The 21,416-nt window shown below is 31.9% G+C and overlaps 2 protein-coding genes across 2 annotated transcripts; one reads left to right on the top strand and one right to left on the bottom strand.

Moving 5' to 3' along the window:
• The first annotated feature begins 456 nt into the window (after positions 1–456).
• Positions 457–2,337, top strand: BDCG_08002 (PX domain-containing protein). Its single transcript, XM_045423774.1, has 5 exons — positions 457–1,441; positions 1,533–1,558; positions 1,638–1,732; positions 1,843–1,900; positions 1,987–2,337. Exons 1-5 carry the CDS (start codon positions 929–931, stop codon positions 2,057–2,059), a joined length of 765 nt encoding a protein of 254 aa, XP_045272636.1. The 5' UTR covers positions 457–928; the 3' UTR covers positions 2,060–2,337.
• Positions 2,338–14,023: 11,686 nt separating this feature from the next.
• On the bottom strand, positions 14,024–14,472 carry BDCG_17714 (uncharacterized protein; the record flags this gene model as incomplete). Its single annotated transcript, XM_045426792.1, has 2 exons — positions 14,024–14,218; positions 14,464–14,472. The coding sequence occupies 2 exons, from the start codon at positions 14,470–14,472 to the stop codon at positions 14,024–14,026; spliced, it is 204 nt and encodes a 67-aa protein (XP_045282391.1).
• Positions 14,473–21,416: the final 6,944 nt, after the last annotated feature.

Genomic DNA, 21,416 nt, shown 5'->3' with positions numbered 1-21,416 from the left:
ATTAGTGGCCGCTAGGGCCCCCTTTACATTCGTACGCTAGTAGTTCGGAAGCGGCCGCGTTATTATCCGACGGTCGTACGTTCTTCCGAACCACATAACTGTGTCTGAGACCAGAATCAGATTTTTTAATAGTCTTATTATCAATTTAACTGATCTCATTACACAGTTTTAACATTAGATAGTAGTCTTATACTGTTTCAGTGAAACTTACTATCTACTCTTATTACATTTTCTAAATAAGATTATGATTTTCACTTCTCAATTTAAATTATTTTTATTACTTTAAATAACTTTAAATCTCATTTAAGTATTATCAAAAAGTATTACTTTTTAAAAAATTAAAAATAGTCTGAAAAAAACCTTAAAATGTCTAAAAATAGTAACTTTATGCTAAGAATAGAACTAAATAAGATCAAATGAAACCACTTTCTTATTTTTTTCAAGTCATGATTTCATTTTAAGATCTGATATATAGTCACTTTGCATGTTTTTTTGATGACTAGTCCCAGCAGGATTCACGCCAAGAAATGTATGAGACCAGATCAAATGGGACCAAATGTGAAATTCATGGTCCCGGCGGCCAGTCTAATCATATACCTGTTGTTGATATATCTATTTCACAACACCAGCACACATCACTCATGCATGCTGGCGATCATTCCCATATGCCCAATTCGTCCAGCACCAGCTAACGACGACAATAGAACCGAGTTGAAGATTATCTCTGGGTCACCAGAACTTTCACACGCACACAATACACACACACACACACACCAGTTTCTCCTTCTACTCTCTTTCAAGTAGCACTAGCTTCCACGCACCATTTTGCGGCCTTCAATTTTCTACAACAAGCCTTAAAAACAAGCCAAGACGATTCCCACGTCATACTTCTTGCTCGCTTGTTCACAACGGGCCATCTAGCTGATGGATGGAGCCGCGGAATGAGGAGGCGCGGCCACCTCGCATGCAGCAACCGCAATCACAATATTCGGCCCCAACCTCACACTTCAATAACACCACTATATCTTCTCGCAATTCCCCTTTGAACCACACCTCCACCCCCTCCACCACCATCACGACCCCCGAAAGTACCGATAACAACACCACAGCGGCGGCCGCAGTGGAACAATCACCGACCTCTGATGAAGAACCGTCCCCATGGACCGTCCCACAAACGTCAACAGCGGCATCAGGAGTAGTCCCCCCTTACTGGCGGCACTATAGGAACGTCTCCCTGGCATCACAAACATCGCTAGACGCCGCCTCCGCGCCGCGGAGGTCGCTTATACGCCTAGAAGACCACACGGAGGACCCGGCATGCGAGACGAGTCAGGGCCTCTGGGCGCGTAGCGTGACCATTGATGATTATATTGTTGTGAAGGGGGACAAGTCCGGGCTTGGCGCGTATGTAGTGTGGATTTGTAAGATTCAGACGTTGGAGGTTTGTTTTTCTTTTTTCATTATTTATATATTAAAAAAAAAAAAAAAATTCTCGCCATGGCTTGACGTTAATCTTCGTTCTGGTGACGTAGGGAGGTCCCATGGTGGTTCGGATGAGGTACGTACAAATCTCTCATGTTCATACATACATACTTATATATGGTCCCCCTTGACGATCAAGCTAAAAACCATATCAGATACTCTGAATTTGACGACCTGCGTTCCAAACTCGCCGCTGCATTCCCCCATGCCAAATCCGCGCTTCCGCAGCTCCCACCCAAGAGCGCCATTTGTATGTTTTACTCTTTCCTTTTCCACTTAACCTGCTATTATATCACTGTCACTGCACACTTTTGCAAAACCGGTGATGCTAATTAATAATATGATTTAAAATTCCAACAGTTAAATTCAGCCCTAAGTTTCTCGAAACGAGACGGGTTGGACTGGCATACTTTTTGAAGTGAGTTTAACTAACTTAACCTCAGCCTTTATCTCGAGTGCCTTATTTTTAACTAGTTGTACATATACTAATAACTTTTTCATCAGCTGCGTGCTTCTCAATCCTGAGTTTTCCGGATCGCCTATACTGAAGGAAGTTTTGTTTAGCCATGTCGGATAATCGCTTCGGGCTCTCTCTCTCTCTTTTTTTTCTTGTTTTTCATTCTTTTTCTTATACCACTATTTCCTTTAATTTGTATATACCCTCTCTAGTTCGTTTCCCCTTTATGATAGCGAAATCTGCGTTCCGCAAGAGTCAAAAGAGCGCGTCGTTTCTTTCTTCTTTCTTTCTTTCTTTCTTTCTTTTTTTCTTTTCTTTTTTTTTTTTTTTTTCAGATTGCTATAATTGTTATTTAATACTATTAGGGCTATAGATTTCAATCTGTGGTTATTAGCTACTAACTGTGCCATGCTTACTCACTCTCTGTAGTGAGTGCATCACAGTGTACAGAAAACCACACTGTAAAGAAAATATTTTGAATATAGTAATCTTCAAAAATTAATTAATAATCATCATCACATCTATCTATAATATAAAGATTATCTATATACTCATTAGAAGGTGTAGAATCCACTGTAAGTTAAGATTCTATAGAATTATCTTATTATGATTAAGTGACTGTAGATTTTATAGATTTGATTTCAATTAATTAAAGAGTTTTATTAAACATCTTTTTTATCTCATCTGCTCTACAGATTATAATCTTGCAATTGACATTCTTAATAGTGAGAACTTTATCTATTTATACCTGTCTGTGAGAGAATTTGATGATCTGATATCTATTTGCTTGATAATGATCTGTAAGTTCATTCTTATAATGTGTATTCAATTCTGCCTGAATCATGCTACTCTTGAAGATCTTGTTTAACTGTCTTATCAAATCAGATGTAAGAGTATTCTTCACATCTTCTAAGGTCTTGACTGCTGTATTAATTTAATGATGTAGTTTTGCAATCATCTCTGAGAAGGTTAATTATAAGAAGACAGTTAATAATTGATCTGCAGATAGCAGAGTAAAGTAATTGCATACATTACTATTATTATCATCATATATGTTGAGATCTGAGGCATTATTTTAGATTCATGAGTTTTTACTTAACTTGTTTATAATCTGACAGATATTTAATGAATCAATATATTTACATCTTACTTACTGTGAGAGATGCAGTCTCTGAATCTGTATAATACTATCTTAACATACAGTTCACAGCAGCTTTAATATACTTGATAATAAATGAGTAAAAATTAATATTTAACTGATGAATTCATATCTTAATTATCTCTTTCTGACTGTTATTCAATACTTGATTCAGTGAAACTCTTATAGTTCTTGATTTCTTCTCATTGATTCTCTTATATAAGATAATATATGAGACTTTGAATTCTTATAACAGAGATGTGATTTTTAATTTTGAATTACTTTTATACATATTAACAGCTCTTTGCAACTGCTTCTCAGTGTAATTAGAAGATTTAGACATGGTTATAATTAATGATAATTATTTGAAGATGAAGAATGAAGATATTGAAAATATTTTCTTTACAGTGTGATTTTTCATACACTGTGATACACTCACTACAGAGAGTGAGTAAGTATGGCACAGTTATGAGAGTATTTTCATTGAGCAAGAGGTCTCTCTGACTTCCCGCTCTTGGCAAAATCCAGACCAATTTTAACTGGCTTACTTAATCCGCTGACAGTAGTTAGTGTTGGCCGCTGCGGCCTGTGGCGATGTCCCTAGATCACGTGACCAACCACTATATTACCTTACCGGAAAAACGTAGGCTTATTATACGACCGGGTTATGGTTGTTCCGCCGTGCCAGTTGCTGACACCTAGACTGGCCGCCGGGACCATGAATTTCATGTTTGGTTCCATTTAGTCTGGTCTCATACATTTCTTGATGTGAATCCTGCTGGGACTGGCTATTAAAAAAACAGATAAAGTGACTATATATCAGATCTTAAAATGAAATCATGACTTAAAAAAAATAAGAAAGTGATTTCATTTAATCTTATTTAATCTCATTCTTAGTATAAAGTTACTATTTTTAGACATTTTAAGATTTTTTTTAGACTATTTTTAATTTTTTAAAAAGTAACACTTTTTAATAATACTTAAATAAGATTTAAAGTTATTTAAAGCAATAAAAATAATTTAAATTGAGAAGTAGAAATCATGATCTTATTTGAAAAATGTGACAAGAGTAGACAGTAAGTCTTATTAAGACAGTATGAAACTACTATCTAATGTTAAAACTGTGTAATGAGATCAGTTGAATTGATAATAAGACTATCAAAAAATCTGATTCTGGTCTCAGACATAATCACACAGTCAGTCTACTGATATCACTGAACTGTAAATCTTAATATATGATGTTATTTCACGAAGTTGAGTTTCATTCACTTCTAGCTAGCTAAGATGAGGGAGAATGAGAATATATAAAGAAGGAAAAGATAAGTGTTCTGAGAATTATGCAGGCATGATGAGAAATACGCGTATGACGTGTAATATGAATGTGTAGCATGTAACATCTGCTGCTGTTTTAAAAAAGATATTATTTTCAATATCTAAATACATGAGTAAGAAATACAATGTAAACAATTTAATGTAAAGTAGAATAATTTAGAAAGAGTTATGACACAATCTATGTTTCATATTATTATATTATTATATCATTTGAGAGTAGTTCTCTAGAAGAATATTTTATTTCTTCTATATCTCTTCACTGTGAGCTCACTGTACTTTTAGTTAATGAGTATGATCTTATATTCAGTTCTTGATAATTCACTCTACTTCTCAGTATTAATAGCTGTTGAGAATGCAGTCTTGGCTCAGCAGAGAGTAATCAGTTAAAGATATCTAATATGAAGAGCTCAAGATATATTAATAATATAACAGAATGAATATCTCTGAATTTAGAGAGCAGGTTCAGATAATATACTAGAATACTAACTTTCTCAAGAATATAAAATAAACTGATATAAATTGAGTGTAATATAAATTACTCTGAGAGTGTATAGCTATGATATTCTTTATAAATAATTTATAAATAGACTTATTCAGATAGTTATATCAGTTAATAATTAATATTAAAATAGTTAAACATCTTTACTTAAATTATGATAAGTGTGTTCTCAACTTACTATTGTATCTATAGATGAGTATTTATAAAATCATCAGTGAAAGATAAGTGTGTTAAATTTTAAGAAGAAAAGATATATATAGAATTAACACTGTAGAGAATAGTAAAGAAGATATAATCTGTTACTTAAGAAGTAGCTATATTGAGATTGAACTCTATCTCTGATAAAAAACTATTTTAAGAAATTATAATCTGTTCTATGAGTAATGATTATAAGACTATTTCAATAGTTTAATTTATGTATTCAGCTTGACTGTTCACACTAGAGTGATAAACAGCAGTAAGACAGAGAGTGGTCTTAGCTCTTTGAAATAATTTCTTTTAAAAGATGTTTAAAAAGTGATAATCACAGTCAGTTATTAGCTGTTTAAGAAGATCTTAGAATTACACAATCTTATTAAAGAATTGAGTGACTCATTGCTTCGCAGAATTCTATTTATATTCAGAGATTAGATAAACATATTTAAAGAATCTTTCTGTCACAGTTAATAGTATATTATATTCATCTAATTCTAATAGATCTGTGATGAAATTCATTGATAGAGATATAAACAGTTAATTAAGAGATTATATTAAGTGAAGTTCTCTGAAGAGTTGATAATATCAGAGAACAGTGATTTAACACATCAGATATTAATTTGTATATTATACTATTATTTCTCTAAGATTTAGTGTGAATATTTATTTATAAAGATGTTAATATATTCTTTCTAATTTATTATAATCTTTATAATTATAAATCTGTAATAGAATTCTTATCTGAAGCTTTCTTAATATACAAAGTCAGGAATTTTCATTGTAAATATAGTAGAGAAGTTGTTAATCATTATCTCATTGAAAGCTGTAATAGAGATTTGCATTTTCTATTCTCTATTTAATATGTTTCATGATATATCTGTATATAGCTCAGAAGTAGAAATCAGTTTTTATTTTCTTCTGAATGTTATATTTTAGGTCTGAGTGCATGTGAAGAAGATTTATAAGAAAGATGTGAGCTGTTAATATAATGATTGAACTTACTATAGTGCAGATAAACAGAGCAGAGAAATGAGAGATTTTGATGTCTTTGAAGTGAGTAGATAGACATTCAAATGTGATCTGTGTCTCTGACAACTGATTAATCTTTTCAGATTTCACTATGAATAATTGAGATAGAGAGTCAGTATTTATATGAGACTTTTCAGCTTAATGTATAATCTTCATATGTGAGACAAAGATGAATAGAAATAGAGATTATTAATTAAGACAATTATTTAAGCATTTATTAACAGAGATTATCTACAATGCTGTTTATAAGACAATATGATCAGTGACTATAATGAAGTCTTCATTAAAATATTGAGAGATCTTTCTGAGAAGTTATATCAAGATCACTGTTTCTAATTCAGTTGAGCTGTAATTTTTCTCACTACTCTTTAATATCTGAGAGAGAAAGAGAATAGAATATTTTCTATTATCATTATTCTTCTGATGTATTACTGCACTTATACTATCTTTGCTTTCATTTACATAGACAATGAATTTCTTGTAGAAATTGAGAAACTTAAGAATGAAGAAATTACATAATTCATTCTTAATTTTTTATCAACATTGCTGCAATTCTTCTGTAGAGATGATTATCTTCTTAGCTTATTTTTTTCTGAGATTTCTCTTGAAAGATATCTGATGAAATCCCTGAGTCTTTCAGATCTGCAATGACTCTATCTTGTGAGTATAATAAGTAACAAACTCTTGATAGTATCAGAACAAATCTAACAAGATCTTCAATTGATTAAGAGATTTGAGAAAGAACAAGTTCTTGATGACTTCAACTTTAAATTCATGTATTGAAAGTTCTAGATAAGATACTTTATAATCTAGAAGAGATACTGATGAGTAGATAAAATAACACTTTCTGATAAAGAGAATCAGATCAGATATCTTCAGATATAAGAGAATTGCTTACAGATTGAAGAGATGTTAATTCAGTGACTTGAAAAATATCACTATGTCATCAATATAGACTAGAAGACTGAATCATAAGAATTTGTAAAGAATTGTCTTCATCATGCTTTGAAAAAAGCCTGGACTAGATGCTAGACTCATACTTGATACAGTCAATTGCTGATGATCTCAATACAGAGTTACAAAGGCGGTTTTTCATCCATTCTTAATATGTATGAGAACTTGATAAAATCCTTTAATAATATTGAGAATGAAGAATACAACTTCATCATTAAGAAAGAATAGAATGATATCTTGTCTAGAAAGAGAATAGACATTTGAATGTAGTTATGTATTAATTCTGTGAAGATCAATTACAACTCTGAGTTTTCTATTTTATCAAACTATGAAGGCAGGAAATGTGTAAGAAATCCCGCTCCTCGCGGATTCTTTACCCCTATTCCTATCTCTTGCATAATCAATAGGGCTAGCGGCCCTTGGCTACACACAACTATATAGACTGAAGTTCATGAATACTATTCATAACTCAGCTTGAATACTATTATACATTTGACTTCTACATTTTATCTTTCTATCATGAATACTTCTAGTAGTTAACAGTACATATCACATCAAGCTGCAAACACCTGAATAATTGTCTGTGAGTACTTATTTTTACATTTCAAGCTCAGTCAGTCAGCAACTGCTTATTATGACTGAAAGAACTAGAAACTCATATGCTTCAATCTCTGCAAACTCTACTACAGACACTCAGAAGCAGTCACTTGAATCATGAATAACTCTTATAAAAGAAGTCTCAGAGAACTTATCAATTACTTACAGAACATCATTCTCTGTATCTATGATAGAGAAACTCTCTGAATTCATGAATAAATCAATCTCAGTGAAGAACATTCTTGAGCATCTTCTGCAGAATTAAGCTATTTTTCTACAAGAAATGCTTACTGTCTGCAAACACTTTTGAACTGAGTCTCTAGACATAATCTTCAGAGATACTTATAAACTGAAAAGAAACTTTCTTAAGCTATAACTACTTAAGATCACTTATCAAATCACAATCTATAAAAGCTTTTATAAGTTTGTATTTAAAATTGACTTACAAGTCTGACTGTGTGATATGAAAGATGAAGAAGCTGTTATCTATATAATGACAGATCTCTATTACACTGAAGTCAAGAACTAGCTGAATTATCTAGAGAATGATTATAAGAGATTTCACTGATCTGTTCTCAAGACCTATCTAGAGAATAAGTTGAGAGACTCTGTGAGCTGAACAGAGAACACCTGAACTGTGATCATTAATATTAGAAAAAGAGGTGAGAAATCTGATAAAGATTACTCACAGCACTTCATAGAATTGTGATATGAATTGAGATCTGTGAAAACAGAGCTCTGAAACAAGATCTGAATAATAATATTTATAAAGAGACTGAATAAAGATATGCAGAATAAGCTCATTGAATAAGACTTTAAGCTTCTGACTCTGAAGAAACTGATGACTCTTATTCACTACTTACAGATCACTGTGAGAGTCACAGATCTGTGAAGAGTGAATCACTGACTAGCTCTGTAAAGACTAGAATAACAGAACAGATTTGTCAGAAAAAGATAATAAGATATAAAGAGATTTGTATCTGACTACTGAGTAGAGAGAGAGAGCTTCACAAGCTCCTGTAAATAGAGTATATAACAGAGAGATTAAGAAAAAGAAACTCTGCTTTATCTATTCTAAATCAGAATATCTCTGTGCAAACTGTTCAGACAAATCAAAATAGAAATTTGAGAAGTCACAGACAGAGTCAGCAACAGTCTTCTTAAGAGTCTTAAAGCTGATATCTGAATCTGTTACTCTTTCAATGAAAATGCTTGCTCACAGAGAGAGATCACACTGCAGTGCTGCTGCTCTGTAAGTATAAGAAGTATTGATGAACTCAGAATCCCAGGTCACTGTGATGTCTCTAAAGCTCATGAAATGAATGAGCTGAAAGATGAAGACTGAAAATCTGCTCTTATAATAAGCAGAGTGTGAGAACTCAGACCTGAGAGCTGAGAGACTTATAAAAGTTATCTTTGAATTACAAGATCTCTCTGAAATCTGAAGAAGATTTGTAGAAACTGTGATTATCATGAATATCACAGATAACATGTACTTGAGACTTGTATAACTTCAAAGACATAATCTGCACATAGCTATCTGTGAGTCAGGTTTATACTTCTGATCAGTGTTGACAGACTTACTCACAGAGATAGAATCAGTTGATACTGCAGAGTTAATTAGAGAAGACAAGCTTATCTATATAATAACTTTACAAGTGTTTGAGAATCTTGTGATCATGAAAACTGAGCTTCAGATACTAGAGAAATACTGAGATCTCACAGAGATATTCAGCTTAGCAAAGGCAGCTGAGCTTCTCTCTCACTGTGAGAAGAATCTGATAATAGATTTGATAGAAGAGTAGAAATTCTTCTGAGAATTAATCTATAAGCTCTTTTATTATGAGACAGAGGTCTTGCAGATCTATATAAAGAAGAATCTGAAGAATGACTTCATTCAATCTTCACAGGTCTCTGCAGAAGTCTCTGTGATATTCATAAAGAAGAAGAATGAAGATCTCAGATTATATGTAAACTACTGCAATCTGAACTTCAAGATAACAAAGAGTCACTATTCTCTGTCTCTGATTAAGAATGTAATCAACTGTCTCACAGAAGCTGTTATATTCACATAACTAAATATAATTAATATATATACATAACTGTGAATATAATCTGAAGATGAATAAAAGACTGTCTTTAGAACTGCACTGAAATTGTTTAAATATCTAGTGATGTCTTTTAATCTGACTAATGTCTCTATAGTATTTCAGTCTTTTATTAATAAAATACTTCATGCATATCTGAATATCTTTGTGATAATATATCTGAATAATGTGATGATGTACTTCATGAAGAAGAAAGAACACACTGAGCATGTGCAAAGTATATTGAAGATCTTAGATAAGACAGAACTGTATATTAAGCTTACAAAGTGTAACTTCAGTATTCACTGAATTAATTTCCTAGAATATGTAATTACTGCAGATAATATTCAGATAAAATCTTCACAGATTGAGATTATTCTATTATAACTAAAGTTAACTAGTATTTATAAGATTCAGATCTTTCTGAGCTTTGTAAATTTCTATAGATGATTTATCTTTGCATTTATAAGAATCTTCTTAGCTCTTACAGACATGCTGAAGAATGAAAATAAGAAGAAGTCATTCTGTGAACAGAGAATGAAAAGATTGTTAAGAAGAGAGAACTGTGAGAACTTTCTTATCTCAGAAGCTTATAAGATCTTTATAAGATTGAAATAGATATTTATAAATGCAGTGATGCTGTTTCACTTTGATCTCTTACTCTTAATCAGATTGAAGACAGATATCTTCTTCATTATAATTTCAGAAATAGTCTTATAACTACAGTTAAATGAGAACTGAGTTTCAGTGATCTTTTTCTCACAGAAGATGTAATCTGTGAAGATTAACTATGATATTTATAATTAGAAGCTTTTTATAATAGTGAAATTCTTCTGTCACTGACATCACTACTTTAAGAGCCTCATAATAGTGATTACTGTTAGAACTGATCATGACTAGACTGGCCGGCGGGACCATGAATTTCACATTTGGTCCCATTTGGTCTGGTCCCATACATTTCTTAGCGTGAGTCCCACCAGGACCAAGCCTCAAAAAAATCTGAAAATGGACCATTTCTGAGAGAAATGGCGTGAAAAATGACCAGATTTAATTCAAGAACAGTGAAATGAGAGTAATTTTCCAGAATAAACTGTGAAAGATGATCATTCTTTCAAAATCAGAATGAGACTGAGACTGAAGATCAAAATCAGTCTCATTCAGTTCATTCAGTGATTGCTTATATAATCAGAATTTGGTAATGATTATTGATAACACTCATGAAACAATTAAATACATTCTTATGCAAGTTTATTCTTCACTTTCTTATGAAAACTACACTTCTCTGATATACTGTGATCAGAGATATTAAACTGTCTGATAATTCCATGTTTTACAATCATGAGTTTCTTGATTGTTTCTTCTTGTAATTGTTCTCAGTGATAGTGATAAATATCTTGACTTGAGTTGAACTTTCACTCCATTCTCACCTCTGTCAATGGAATTGTCAGAATATCATGCATCATCAGTGCAACAGTTGAATATGTACTCTCAACAATTTTTCATAACTCTAGAATTGATTTGATGTGTAAATTCATCAGATCATCTTAAAGATAGCAGTCAAATTCAGTTTTATAAGCATGTAGTTTTGCCTGATTTTCAGTTGCAATCAATGTATGCAAGTCCTGTTTCAAAGTTAGTATTATAGTTCTATGTGATATGAAGTGTTATCAAAGATCATTACTTATTAGAGAATTGTATTCCACTGTCTTCACATCTTGAACATCTACTCATTCAAATCTCTGATAGTTGACATTGTAGTAGTCTCAGGCTAATTTGACATATGAGTCTCATTTCTCCTCTGTTCAATCTTGAGAAGTGTAGATATTAACTTGATGAGAGAGATCTAGTAGAGCTGCTACAGTATAGTACTCTGCAAAAGATTGTTTCATTTTGCTGTAGTAATATGCCAGTTTATTCCTTGCAGCAACAATAGCCTGTGCTATAGCATCATTCCAGACTGAATTTCTTTTTAAGTGATTTAACTGCTTCTCAAGATGAGTAAATAAACTATTATACACTCACCAGACTGACTGCAGCATTGGTGTACAAGTGATTGAGACTGTCTTTATTATCTTATAAAACTGAAACAGTAAATCAATTACATATTTCAACTGAGTTCACTTCATATCAGAAAGTTTCAATATCTGAATCTTTTCTCAATCAGAGTGTTGCACTCAATGATCAATCATCTGATGCAATTGAAGAGCCTGAACAGTTATCTCATATATTGAACTCTATCATATTCTAACATTCTGTATCATATTCAGTGATGTGACTGATTTATTTGTTTATTGAATATCATGAAATCATTGTTATTATTTAGAAGAGATACAAATCACATTAGCAATGTTTCAAATATATGATATTTAAATTATTAGTCAATCTATTCAAAATTAACAGTAGTATTATCAAAAAGTGTTATCAAAAAGCAATATTAAAAAGTGTTGTCAAAAAACATTATCTTTTGCAAAGTGAATGCAAAAGTTACTTGAGTAATCACTTTCATCTCATTCTCATCTCAAGAACCAGTCATCTCATTATTCTTTGTCTCAATGTTAAGATTCTTTATCAGTGTTTGCATCACAAGTTGAACCACATGAGCAATGCAGAGAATATGACCTTGTTTATTATTCCAGAAATGCAAAGCCAATTTTTGCTCCAAGCTCTTCATCATAGTGTAGTTATTTGCAGCATTGTCAGTTGTAATTGCAAGAAGACTGAGACTAATATCTCAATAGTCATTTTTAATCACAGTTATTAATATCTCTGCTATATAATCCCCAGTATGACTACTGATCAATGATTCAAATTCAATTAATGTCTCTCAATAAGTTCAGTTCTCATCAATGTAATAACATGTAACTCTTATAAATGTAAGATTGTTTGTACTAGTTCATGCATTCACTGTGAGAGACACTCTTTGATGATTCTTCAACTCTGATTCTAGATGTTGTATATTAACTTTATAGTGTGTCTCAAGATTGAACTGAAGACAGAATCAATGTGAAATATGAAGATTTGAATTAAGTATTTGAAGAAGTATTCAGAATTCAGGGTTTTCAATTGATTGAAGAGAAAGATTCAGAGATATACACATGCAAAGTAATTGTTCATGAAAGTTATCAGATAAGAGTTGTGAAATCAGAGTACTGATACAGAGTTGTTTTCACATAATTTTCTTCAAATTAGAAAGTTAGTGTTATCAAAAATCATTATCTGATAGAGCAACTTATCAGCTCAGTAGTAATTTTCTAATTATTTTCCTTTTATTGTCTGCATTCTGATGACTTCAGATGTCAGGAAATTCCTTCAGAGTCATGATCAGTTCATGATGAATGTTTCTGAATGAAGTTGCAGTAATTGCAGCAAAGAGATGACTCTTCAGTAATCTGTAATACAATCTGTTAATAATTATTTCATAGTTTATCTTGATATTTGTATTGAGTTTTTCATAAATTTCATAGCCTGAAATCAGATGTGAAGAATGAAGTGATTATTTATCATGATTGAAAGAGAGCATTCTGTGTTGAATTGTAAATAATGTAGACTTTGTAATTCACAGTGATTTCTTGAAGAGTTTGTGAATCTTCAATAGAAGTAAAAGAAGTGAAAGAAGTGAATTCAGAAGACATGATAATAATTTGAGAAAGATAATAATTTATTTTTAATAACTGATCACTGATGTGTGTAAGAAGAATTAATATAAGAGAAAATAATCTTGTTTCTTAGCTTAGTTATAATTTTAATACTAACTCAGATTGAATATCATTGATGTATAAAAGTAAATAAACAATCTTGATTAATCTCTGTCATATTTCTTGAAATATATTAATATTGTGAAAGAGAGTATTATCAAATTGCATTATCAGATGATATCATTAAAAATATATTAATATTATGAATATCAATGTTGAAAAAATGTTGATACTTATACATTATAGTGATTTGTGAATCATGATAGTTAAATATATATATATATATATATATATCATTCCTGACTTGATTACAACTTGTACAATAATTTTTGAAAACTCAAAATCAATTTTAATTATTAATAATTAAAAACTTAAACTTATAACTAACTAATATAAAAAGAAAAAAATCTACTTCTTCTCTTTCTTATTCTTCTTATCATTCTTCATAATTCACTTCTCATTCTTCTTCTTCTTCTTCTTCTTCTTCTTCTTCTTCTTCTCATCTGAGGTAATAATCACCTCAAAATCTCTCTTCACTGCCTTCTCAGAGAAGGGTTCTCACTGCTTCCTCTCAGTCAGGTCAATCTGCACCTCAAAATCCCGCATTTCCTGATCTGCTGCCTCAGGTTCCATCTCAGCAGTAAGCAGATTGACATGTTCAGAGAGCAGAGCTGCCTTCTCAATGTTCTGAATCATGAAGTGCATTTGAGACCTGAACAAGGCCTCAATCCTCTTCTCCTCTGCCAGCTCCTGCTAATCAATTAGAGAACAGAAGTATTATCAAAAATTGTTATCTCTCAATAAAAAACTTATCAGTTTTAACTTCTTTGTCTCTCACTTCAATACCTTCTTAATCTTCTTCTGTTACTACTTATTTGCAGCAACACTCTTCTTCTCTCTCTCTCTCTTCATCTTAGTCTTAAATCATTCTCAGAACTTCTTCTGATCTCACTGCTGCTGTATGAGACTCTTCACTATCTTCTTTTTCAATCTCTTACAGATGGCATTATCTGTATTATTTCTATACTTAGTTCAGTCTAAATCTATCAGAAGTATTACTTAAAATCATTATCATTCTGCTCTCTTGCAGAGTCTCTTCAAGGCATTATAACATGTCTTGCAATCTGTCTCTCTGCACTTGAATACCTTCTTCTCCTCTCTCTTCAATCTGTGACAGTGCTCACGCGCCTTGGTGGTCCGCAGGACCGCAGAATATTTGAAAGAAGATGACATGATTGGTTTTAATGAGTGTTGAAAGAGAAGATGAAGACAGGCAATGATATGATAATAATGATGATGATGATGATGATGATGATGATAGTGATGATGATGATGATGATGATGATGATGATAATGATGATGAAAGGAAGAGTGCATCAGAATATATTATTGACTTATCAAACATAAAGAGATAAAGAAACTATTAACAGCTTTCAGAGATGTACAGAAACAGCTACAGTGTTACATAGCAATATTATCTTCATTCAATGCATGCACTATTGATATTCTTTGTATGTATTTATCATATAATCTATATCAGAGATACATGCAGAAAACAGATCTTTATTACTAGAGAGAATGATTGCAGTAATTCTCTGTTTTCATATTATAAAGATAAGTTATTCTCATTTCTTTCTTCTCTCTTTTCTCTTCTTCTTCAATTCATCACTAAGTTCAAGCTGGTATGAAAACTATTAAAACACTCATAGAAATCCTCAAATTAAAGAGTATAAACTAATCAAATTTTAAATACAGATGAACTAAATTAATTTAATAATACTAATTATTCATCTCTCTCTCAATAAAATAACAGTCATGTCTTCTCTTCCCTCTCTCTCAAACAAAACATGGCTCATGAAAAGCAAGTACCACATCAGGCCATAATGACCAACACGGCCTCAGCACACAGGGCTGTATATATGCAGTGTGTGCTGGACTGAGAGACTGTGTGAATTGCAAATCAACAGCAGCATCTCAGAGAGAGCTGTGTGGTGTGAGAAAGCTGCAACTCTCAGTCACATGCACAGAGAGTGAATCACTGCAGTAAGTACATGTGCATTGCATGAAAGTAATGCTTTTTGATAACACTCAGTCTCTGATATCATGAAAATAGAGTCTCTTCATGAGATTCATTTTTATCAGAAGTCAGAGAATCTTATATTTCTCAAGATCATCTTTACATGCCTTGTCTGTGAAATTGATGAGAGAAATCATCAATTCCAGTGTTCTGTTCTTGATGTCATTCAAGTGACAGCAGAGTTCACCCTGATCACACTTTTTAAGTGTATGTTTTCTAATTATTCACATTTATACAGATATATACTGATTATTTATTAGATAATATTAAGACAATGACTCATCACAGTTGTGTTACTCTCACTATGAGAGATACACAGTTGATGATGAACATTGCAAAGACTCTGAGAAGTGAGTATTTTAAGAGTGCTGCAGCCCTGCAATCTTGATTTTTTTTATTTTTATTTTTTGTTTTTTTGTTTTTATTTTTTGTTTTTTTCTTTTTCTTTTCTTTTTTTTTTTAATGTGATTTTTTCTTGTGTTTGTTTTGTTTTTTGTTTTTTGTTTTTTTTTTGTATTTTATTTTTTTTTCATAATTAAAATTATATGAATTATGATCTGTGTTCAGAAAAGTAATAATATTTGATAACACTCTCTATTGAATTTTCAACAAATGAGTACTATGTTATGATATTATGTAAGTGAGAAGTGATTTCATAGTCTCATTTGATGCCATTCTCAATAATGGAATCAGAATGAAAATGTGACTAAGAATTCAAACATATTCTTTATTCAGAACTAGATTTTTATTTGAAAAGTGAATCTGAGACCTTTAATATTTGAAATAACGTGATTTGGAATCAATGTGATGAACACAAACCATGACCAGGAGTAATGCTTTTAGGCAACATGACAACTGTAAAGTTTGATCCTGGTCTCAGACACGGTCACACGGTCAGTCTAATCATAACAGCTTGCAACAGTTTACTTCAATCAAGAAACTCTCACAGCAGCAGATTCACTGAGCTCAGAAACTGAGTGAGTTCTGGTTCAAGATAGAACATATCAAGAGAACTAAGAACTCAGTGAACAGACTCTCTCACAGATCAGACTATATTAAGAAGACCAGAGTAATAGACATAGAGAGACTAGAGAAGATAGAAAAGCTTCACAGAATACTTGAACTGAGTGTTATGAAGAGATTGACTGAAGAGTCTCTCAATTCCTTATAAGAGAAGAGAAAAGAGAAAGAGAAGAAGCCTGTATAACTACTCTCTATAACACTGAGAGTCAACACTCTGAGAATCTCTGTGAGAATTCTTGAAGAGAGTATCTATAATCTGAAGAGTTTGCAGACTTTGAGAAGCACTGTGAAAGACCTGATATAAGAAAAAACAGAGTATAAGTCTTTATAAGATCTTCTATTCAGATTGTCTGAACTATAACTGATGAATGAATATACTCAGTATATTCAGAAACTGCTCACAGCAGAGATCAATTCTGCAGAAACAAAGAATTGAAGAGACTTAAATAATCTCTTGTAAAGAGAGAGCTGAATTTATGTGCCTGTAAATGAGTTTCTATGTGTAGAACTTATTAAAAGGCATTATAACTCTTCTCTAATGAATCATTTTATAGATACTAGAACTTATAAGTTGCTTATAAGAAAATACTTCTGACTGAAGATATGAGAACTTGTGAAGAAGATAGTGAATTCTTATACTGTTTATCAGAATTCATGAGTAGTATGATCTAGACTATATAAAGAACTTACTTCTCTATTCATCCTGCAGAAACCTTGAAAACAGCTAGAAATGAATACTCTTATAAGCCTTTCTGAAAGCAAGAATATATATGATGTCTGCTTTAACAGTGTGCTGATGATAGTGAATTACTTCATCAAGATAACACACTTTATACTCACTTACAAGAACTTGAAGTTAAAGAATTTGACTTATATCTTTGTCTGTGATGTGATTCAGTTGCATGAGTTATCTGTAAACATTATCTCAGATAGAGAATCAATTTTTGTAGAAGAGTTCTGATCTGATCTGATAACTATACTGAAGATCTCATGAGATCTAAGCACAGCTTTTTATCAACAGACAGATGATTAGACAGAATACCTGATAAGTATATTGAAACAGTATCTGTGATACTTTGTCAATTATAATCAGAATGACTGAGTACATTGATTATCACTTATGAAGTTTATATATAATAACTCAAAGCATGTCAGCACAGATAAAACTCTCTTTGAGATGCTCACTGAGACTTATCTGTGAATGATCTTGATAAACCTGTGAGAGTACACTACAGAGTGTGGTAATACCTGTGAATGAGCTGAGAGAATTCAGAAGATTCAGAAAAAAGTCTGTGAATTCTTGAGAAAGACTTAAGAGTATCAGAAGAGATACTATGACTTCAAGTATATTATAAAGAGTTTCAAGAAAGATGATAGAGTCTGACTAAGTCTAGAAAACATTATTATATGAAGATCTAGTAAGAAGCTGAATCTCTTATAAATAGAGTCTTACAAGATTGTGAAGAAAGTTAGCTTGCAGTTTTATAAACTGAAACTGTCATCTGAGTTGTAGATATATAATGTTTTTCATATCTCTTTACTCTGTGAATATAAGAAATTCTTAGAAGAGAACTCTGTGACTCATCACTCTGTCTGCAAAGCACTAGAGAGTGAAAGAGAATATCAGATTAAAGAGATTATTGACTCAGAGAAGTGAGATTATGAGCTCTGATTCAAGATTCAGTGATAAGAGTATTCTGATAAGATAAATGAGTTCACTTAAGAACTATCTGAACAGATAAGATATCTGCAGAAGCTGAGACATGACTTTCATATTATGAATTCTAACAAGTCAGAATAATGTAATCTTCACTAAGAATCTGATTATAATAAAGATATTAATACTGTCATTTGCAAATTCTAGTCTACAAGATAATAAGTTTCTACTGAAATGAACAGTCTGTGATGTATATAAGAGAAGAAGAAATCATGTTCTTATTAAAGCTAAAAAATAAGAAAATAAACAGGGCTGTGAACACAATTTGAAGATCAATAAAGAAAAAATAAAGAAAACTTAAACTCATATTCTCAATACTTATAATACTCAATTCTCTCACAACTATCAATTTCTCTCTTCAAAGAAGTAGAGAGTATTATATCTATAGTACAGACAATTGTTGCATTTGATACAAAGACTGTCAGAAATGCACAGACTTCAGAGAAGCTGAACATCAGAGTGTATGCAGTTGCAGCAGAACCTTGAGAACTGACTGTCTGCATATGTGATCAGATATCTCTTACAAAGCTGTATTCACTTTCTCAGTTATACTGAAGTATTCAGCCTGAAAACAATTGAGACACAGAGAGAAAGCTCATCTGCTCAGATCAACTCTTATCATAAATTCATGATATTTGCATTGTCTTGATTACCTGAATTTTATAAATATCTGAGAACTCATCTCTCATTGACAATGAGATTGTGAAAATGTGCTGTGGTGTGAGAATCATTGATAGAGAATCTAGGCATATTCACATATACCTGATCAGAGATTGTGCAGACAGAGAAGAAATGATTGTAGGTCTGCAGAACTGTAGAAGACACTGACAACATCAGAAGCTTTACAAGAACTATCAGCTAGAGTCTATAAGAAATTACTTATAAGAAGACTTACAGCAAAGAAGAAGACTGCACTGCTTGAAGTCAGAAACTGATCTGAGAGAGAGATGAAGTGAGTCACTGATCTGAAGATTAAGTGTGATGATAAGACTGAGAGAGATGAAGATACAGTTATAAGTAGCAGTGTCTCTGCTTCATCAGCTGGTAAAAAGTGATCAGAGAAGTTACAGAAACACTCATAAGAAGCTCAGTAGCAGTCAGATATTATTGCAAAGATGTTGAAATTGAAAAATTTTTACTCTTGAGAAGTTCTTGAATTAATATATGAACATTGTCAGAAACACTCTCTCTCTGTCATCTAGATGAAAACACTTTGTAAATGAATGAGAATACTCACAGTTTGTAGAGATGAGAGCTGTTACAGAAAAAGAGAAAAGAAGATGAGATTTCACAGACAGATCTGAAGTATTTATACTACTCTAAAAAGGTTTGCTTACACTGTGAGTGATTCTGTGAAACAGCTAGATCACTCTAATAAATAAGAGTGATTGTGAATCACAGATCTGAATCTTTCTATATAACTATAAAGAGTGATTGCAGGCTGTGAACATCTTAATTCTATAATTCTACAGAGTTGATGAAAGAATGGAAAATTCCTCACAATTCTACAGTGTCAAAGAACAATGATTCACAAGAATGAGTGAAAGATTAACTTATGAATGTTTCTCTTTGATGAGAGTGATCTCACAGAGAGTGATTCATCTATGAGATGAATCTGTATGATGATTACATAAGAATCTCATGAAAATGATTGAGAGTTAACTGAAACTCTTCTGTATGAAAGATGTGAGATGAATCTGTGTGATAGTCAGAGAAGAATCTGTAGATTATAAAGAATCTTACAGAATAAGAAACTGAGTGACAGACTCTTTTCTCTTTGTAATAACAAGGGATTTTTTGTCACTGAGGTTTTTTATAGATGTAAAGAGTTTTTAGTGAGTATCACTGCAGTGCTGAGCTGATTCTATAAAGTCACTCAGTGAAAGGCTTCACAGACAAAGTCTTAGAGAGAGAAGAGTATATAAGAAATCTCACTTCTTACAGATTCTTTATCTCTATTTCTATCTCTCATGTAACTAACAGAGCTAGCAGCCCTTGACTACACACAACTATATAGACTGAAGTTTATAAATACTATTCATAACTCAGCTTGAATGCTATTATATATTTAACCTCTATATTTTATCTTTCTACTGTGAATACTTCTAGTAGTTAACAGTACATATCACGCCAAGCTGCAAACACCCGAATAATCGCCTGCGAGCACTTATTCTTACAAAATACTGTAGAAGATGAATATTGAAAGAGAACATTTTCAATATGATCTGCTTATTAAAGTTCATCAAGAATTGAGTTCATAACTTCTTTATTATGTAGAGAAATATTAAATGAATTTTATTTAAGATCTTTGAGATTGTGTTCATTAATGAATGAAATTGACATTTCAAAATCTTTGACTTTGTCTAGCTTCAGAGAGAACAGTGCACACAGAGTATAGAGAATTTTAAGAACTTTCTTTTTATATTCTTTATCATAGTGCTCTGAGACATTGAGAGAGAAGCTGAGAATATCTTTCTCATAGTTCAATTGAAATGATAGATTGAGAGGTTCTGTATTATCATGTGAAGTTCAGATGTGAAATGTTATAACTGAAGTATTATGTGATAATAATGTGATGTAACTGATTATCATGTCTGCAGAGATCTTGATATCAGTGATACTAAGATTCACAATGAGTAGAGCAGATATTTATATATCTGTTGACAGTTCTTTTGCAGTGAAGATATGAGAACCTGGCTGATAAAGATATAGAGATTTGAAATAAAGTCTGTAAGAGTCTGTAATGAGAAGCAGTGAGTATGTGACTGATACAATTAATTTATGTGTTAAGAGAATAATCATAGATATGACTACACGGACTGAGATGTGTTTATAATAAGAAAGTGACATTGATGTTCTTGATAAATTTGATTGTGTCAACAGTATGATAATTTCAGTGTTATCAGTGAAGAATTTGAGAGTATCTGAATGTTCTAGAGCAATCATTATATTCATTTCTCTCATGATGTCAGTGCTAATTATCATGTGTGAAGAAAGCTCATCAATGACATGAAAAATAATGTATATAAGAGTATGTGATTCTGATAGTGATTGATAATATCAGATAAGAAGAATAGTGTACTTCTTAGAGATAAGAAGCATTTTGAATACACTGTGTATAACAATTTGAATTT

Source organism: Blastomyces dermatitidis (assembly GCF_000003525.1).
Source record: "Blastomyces dermatitidis ER-3 genomic scaffold supercont1.10, whole genome shotgun sequence".
Lineage (NCBI taxonomy): Eukaryota > Fungi > Ascomycota > Eurotiomycetes > Onygenales > Ajellomycetaceae > Blastomyces > Blastomyces dermatitidis.
The sequence above is the reverse complement of the archived record's forward strand: the minus strand, read 5'-3'. Positions and strand labels throughout refer to the sequence as shown.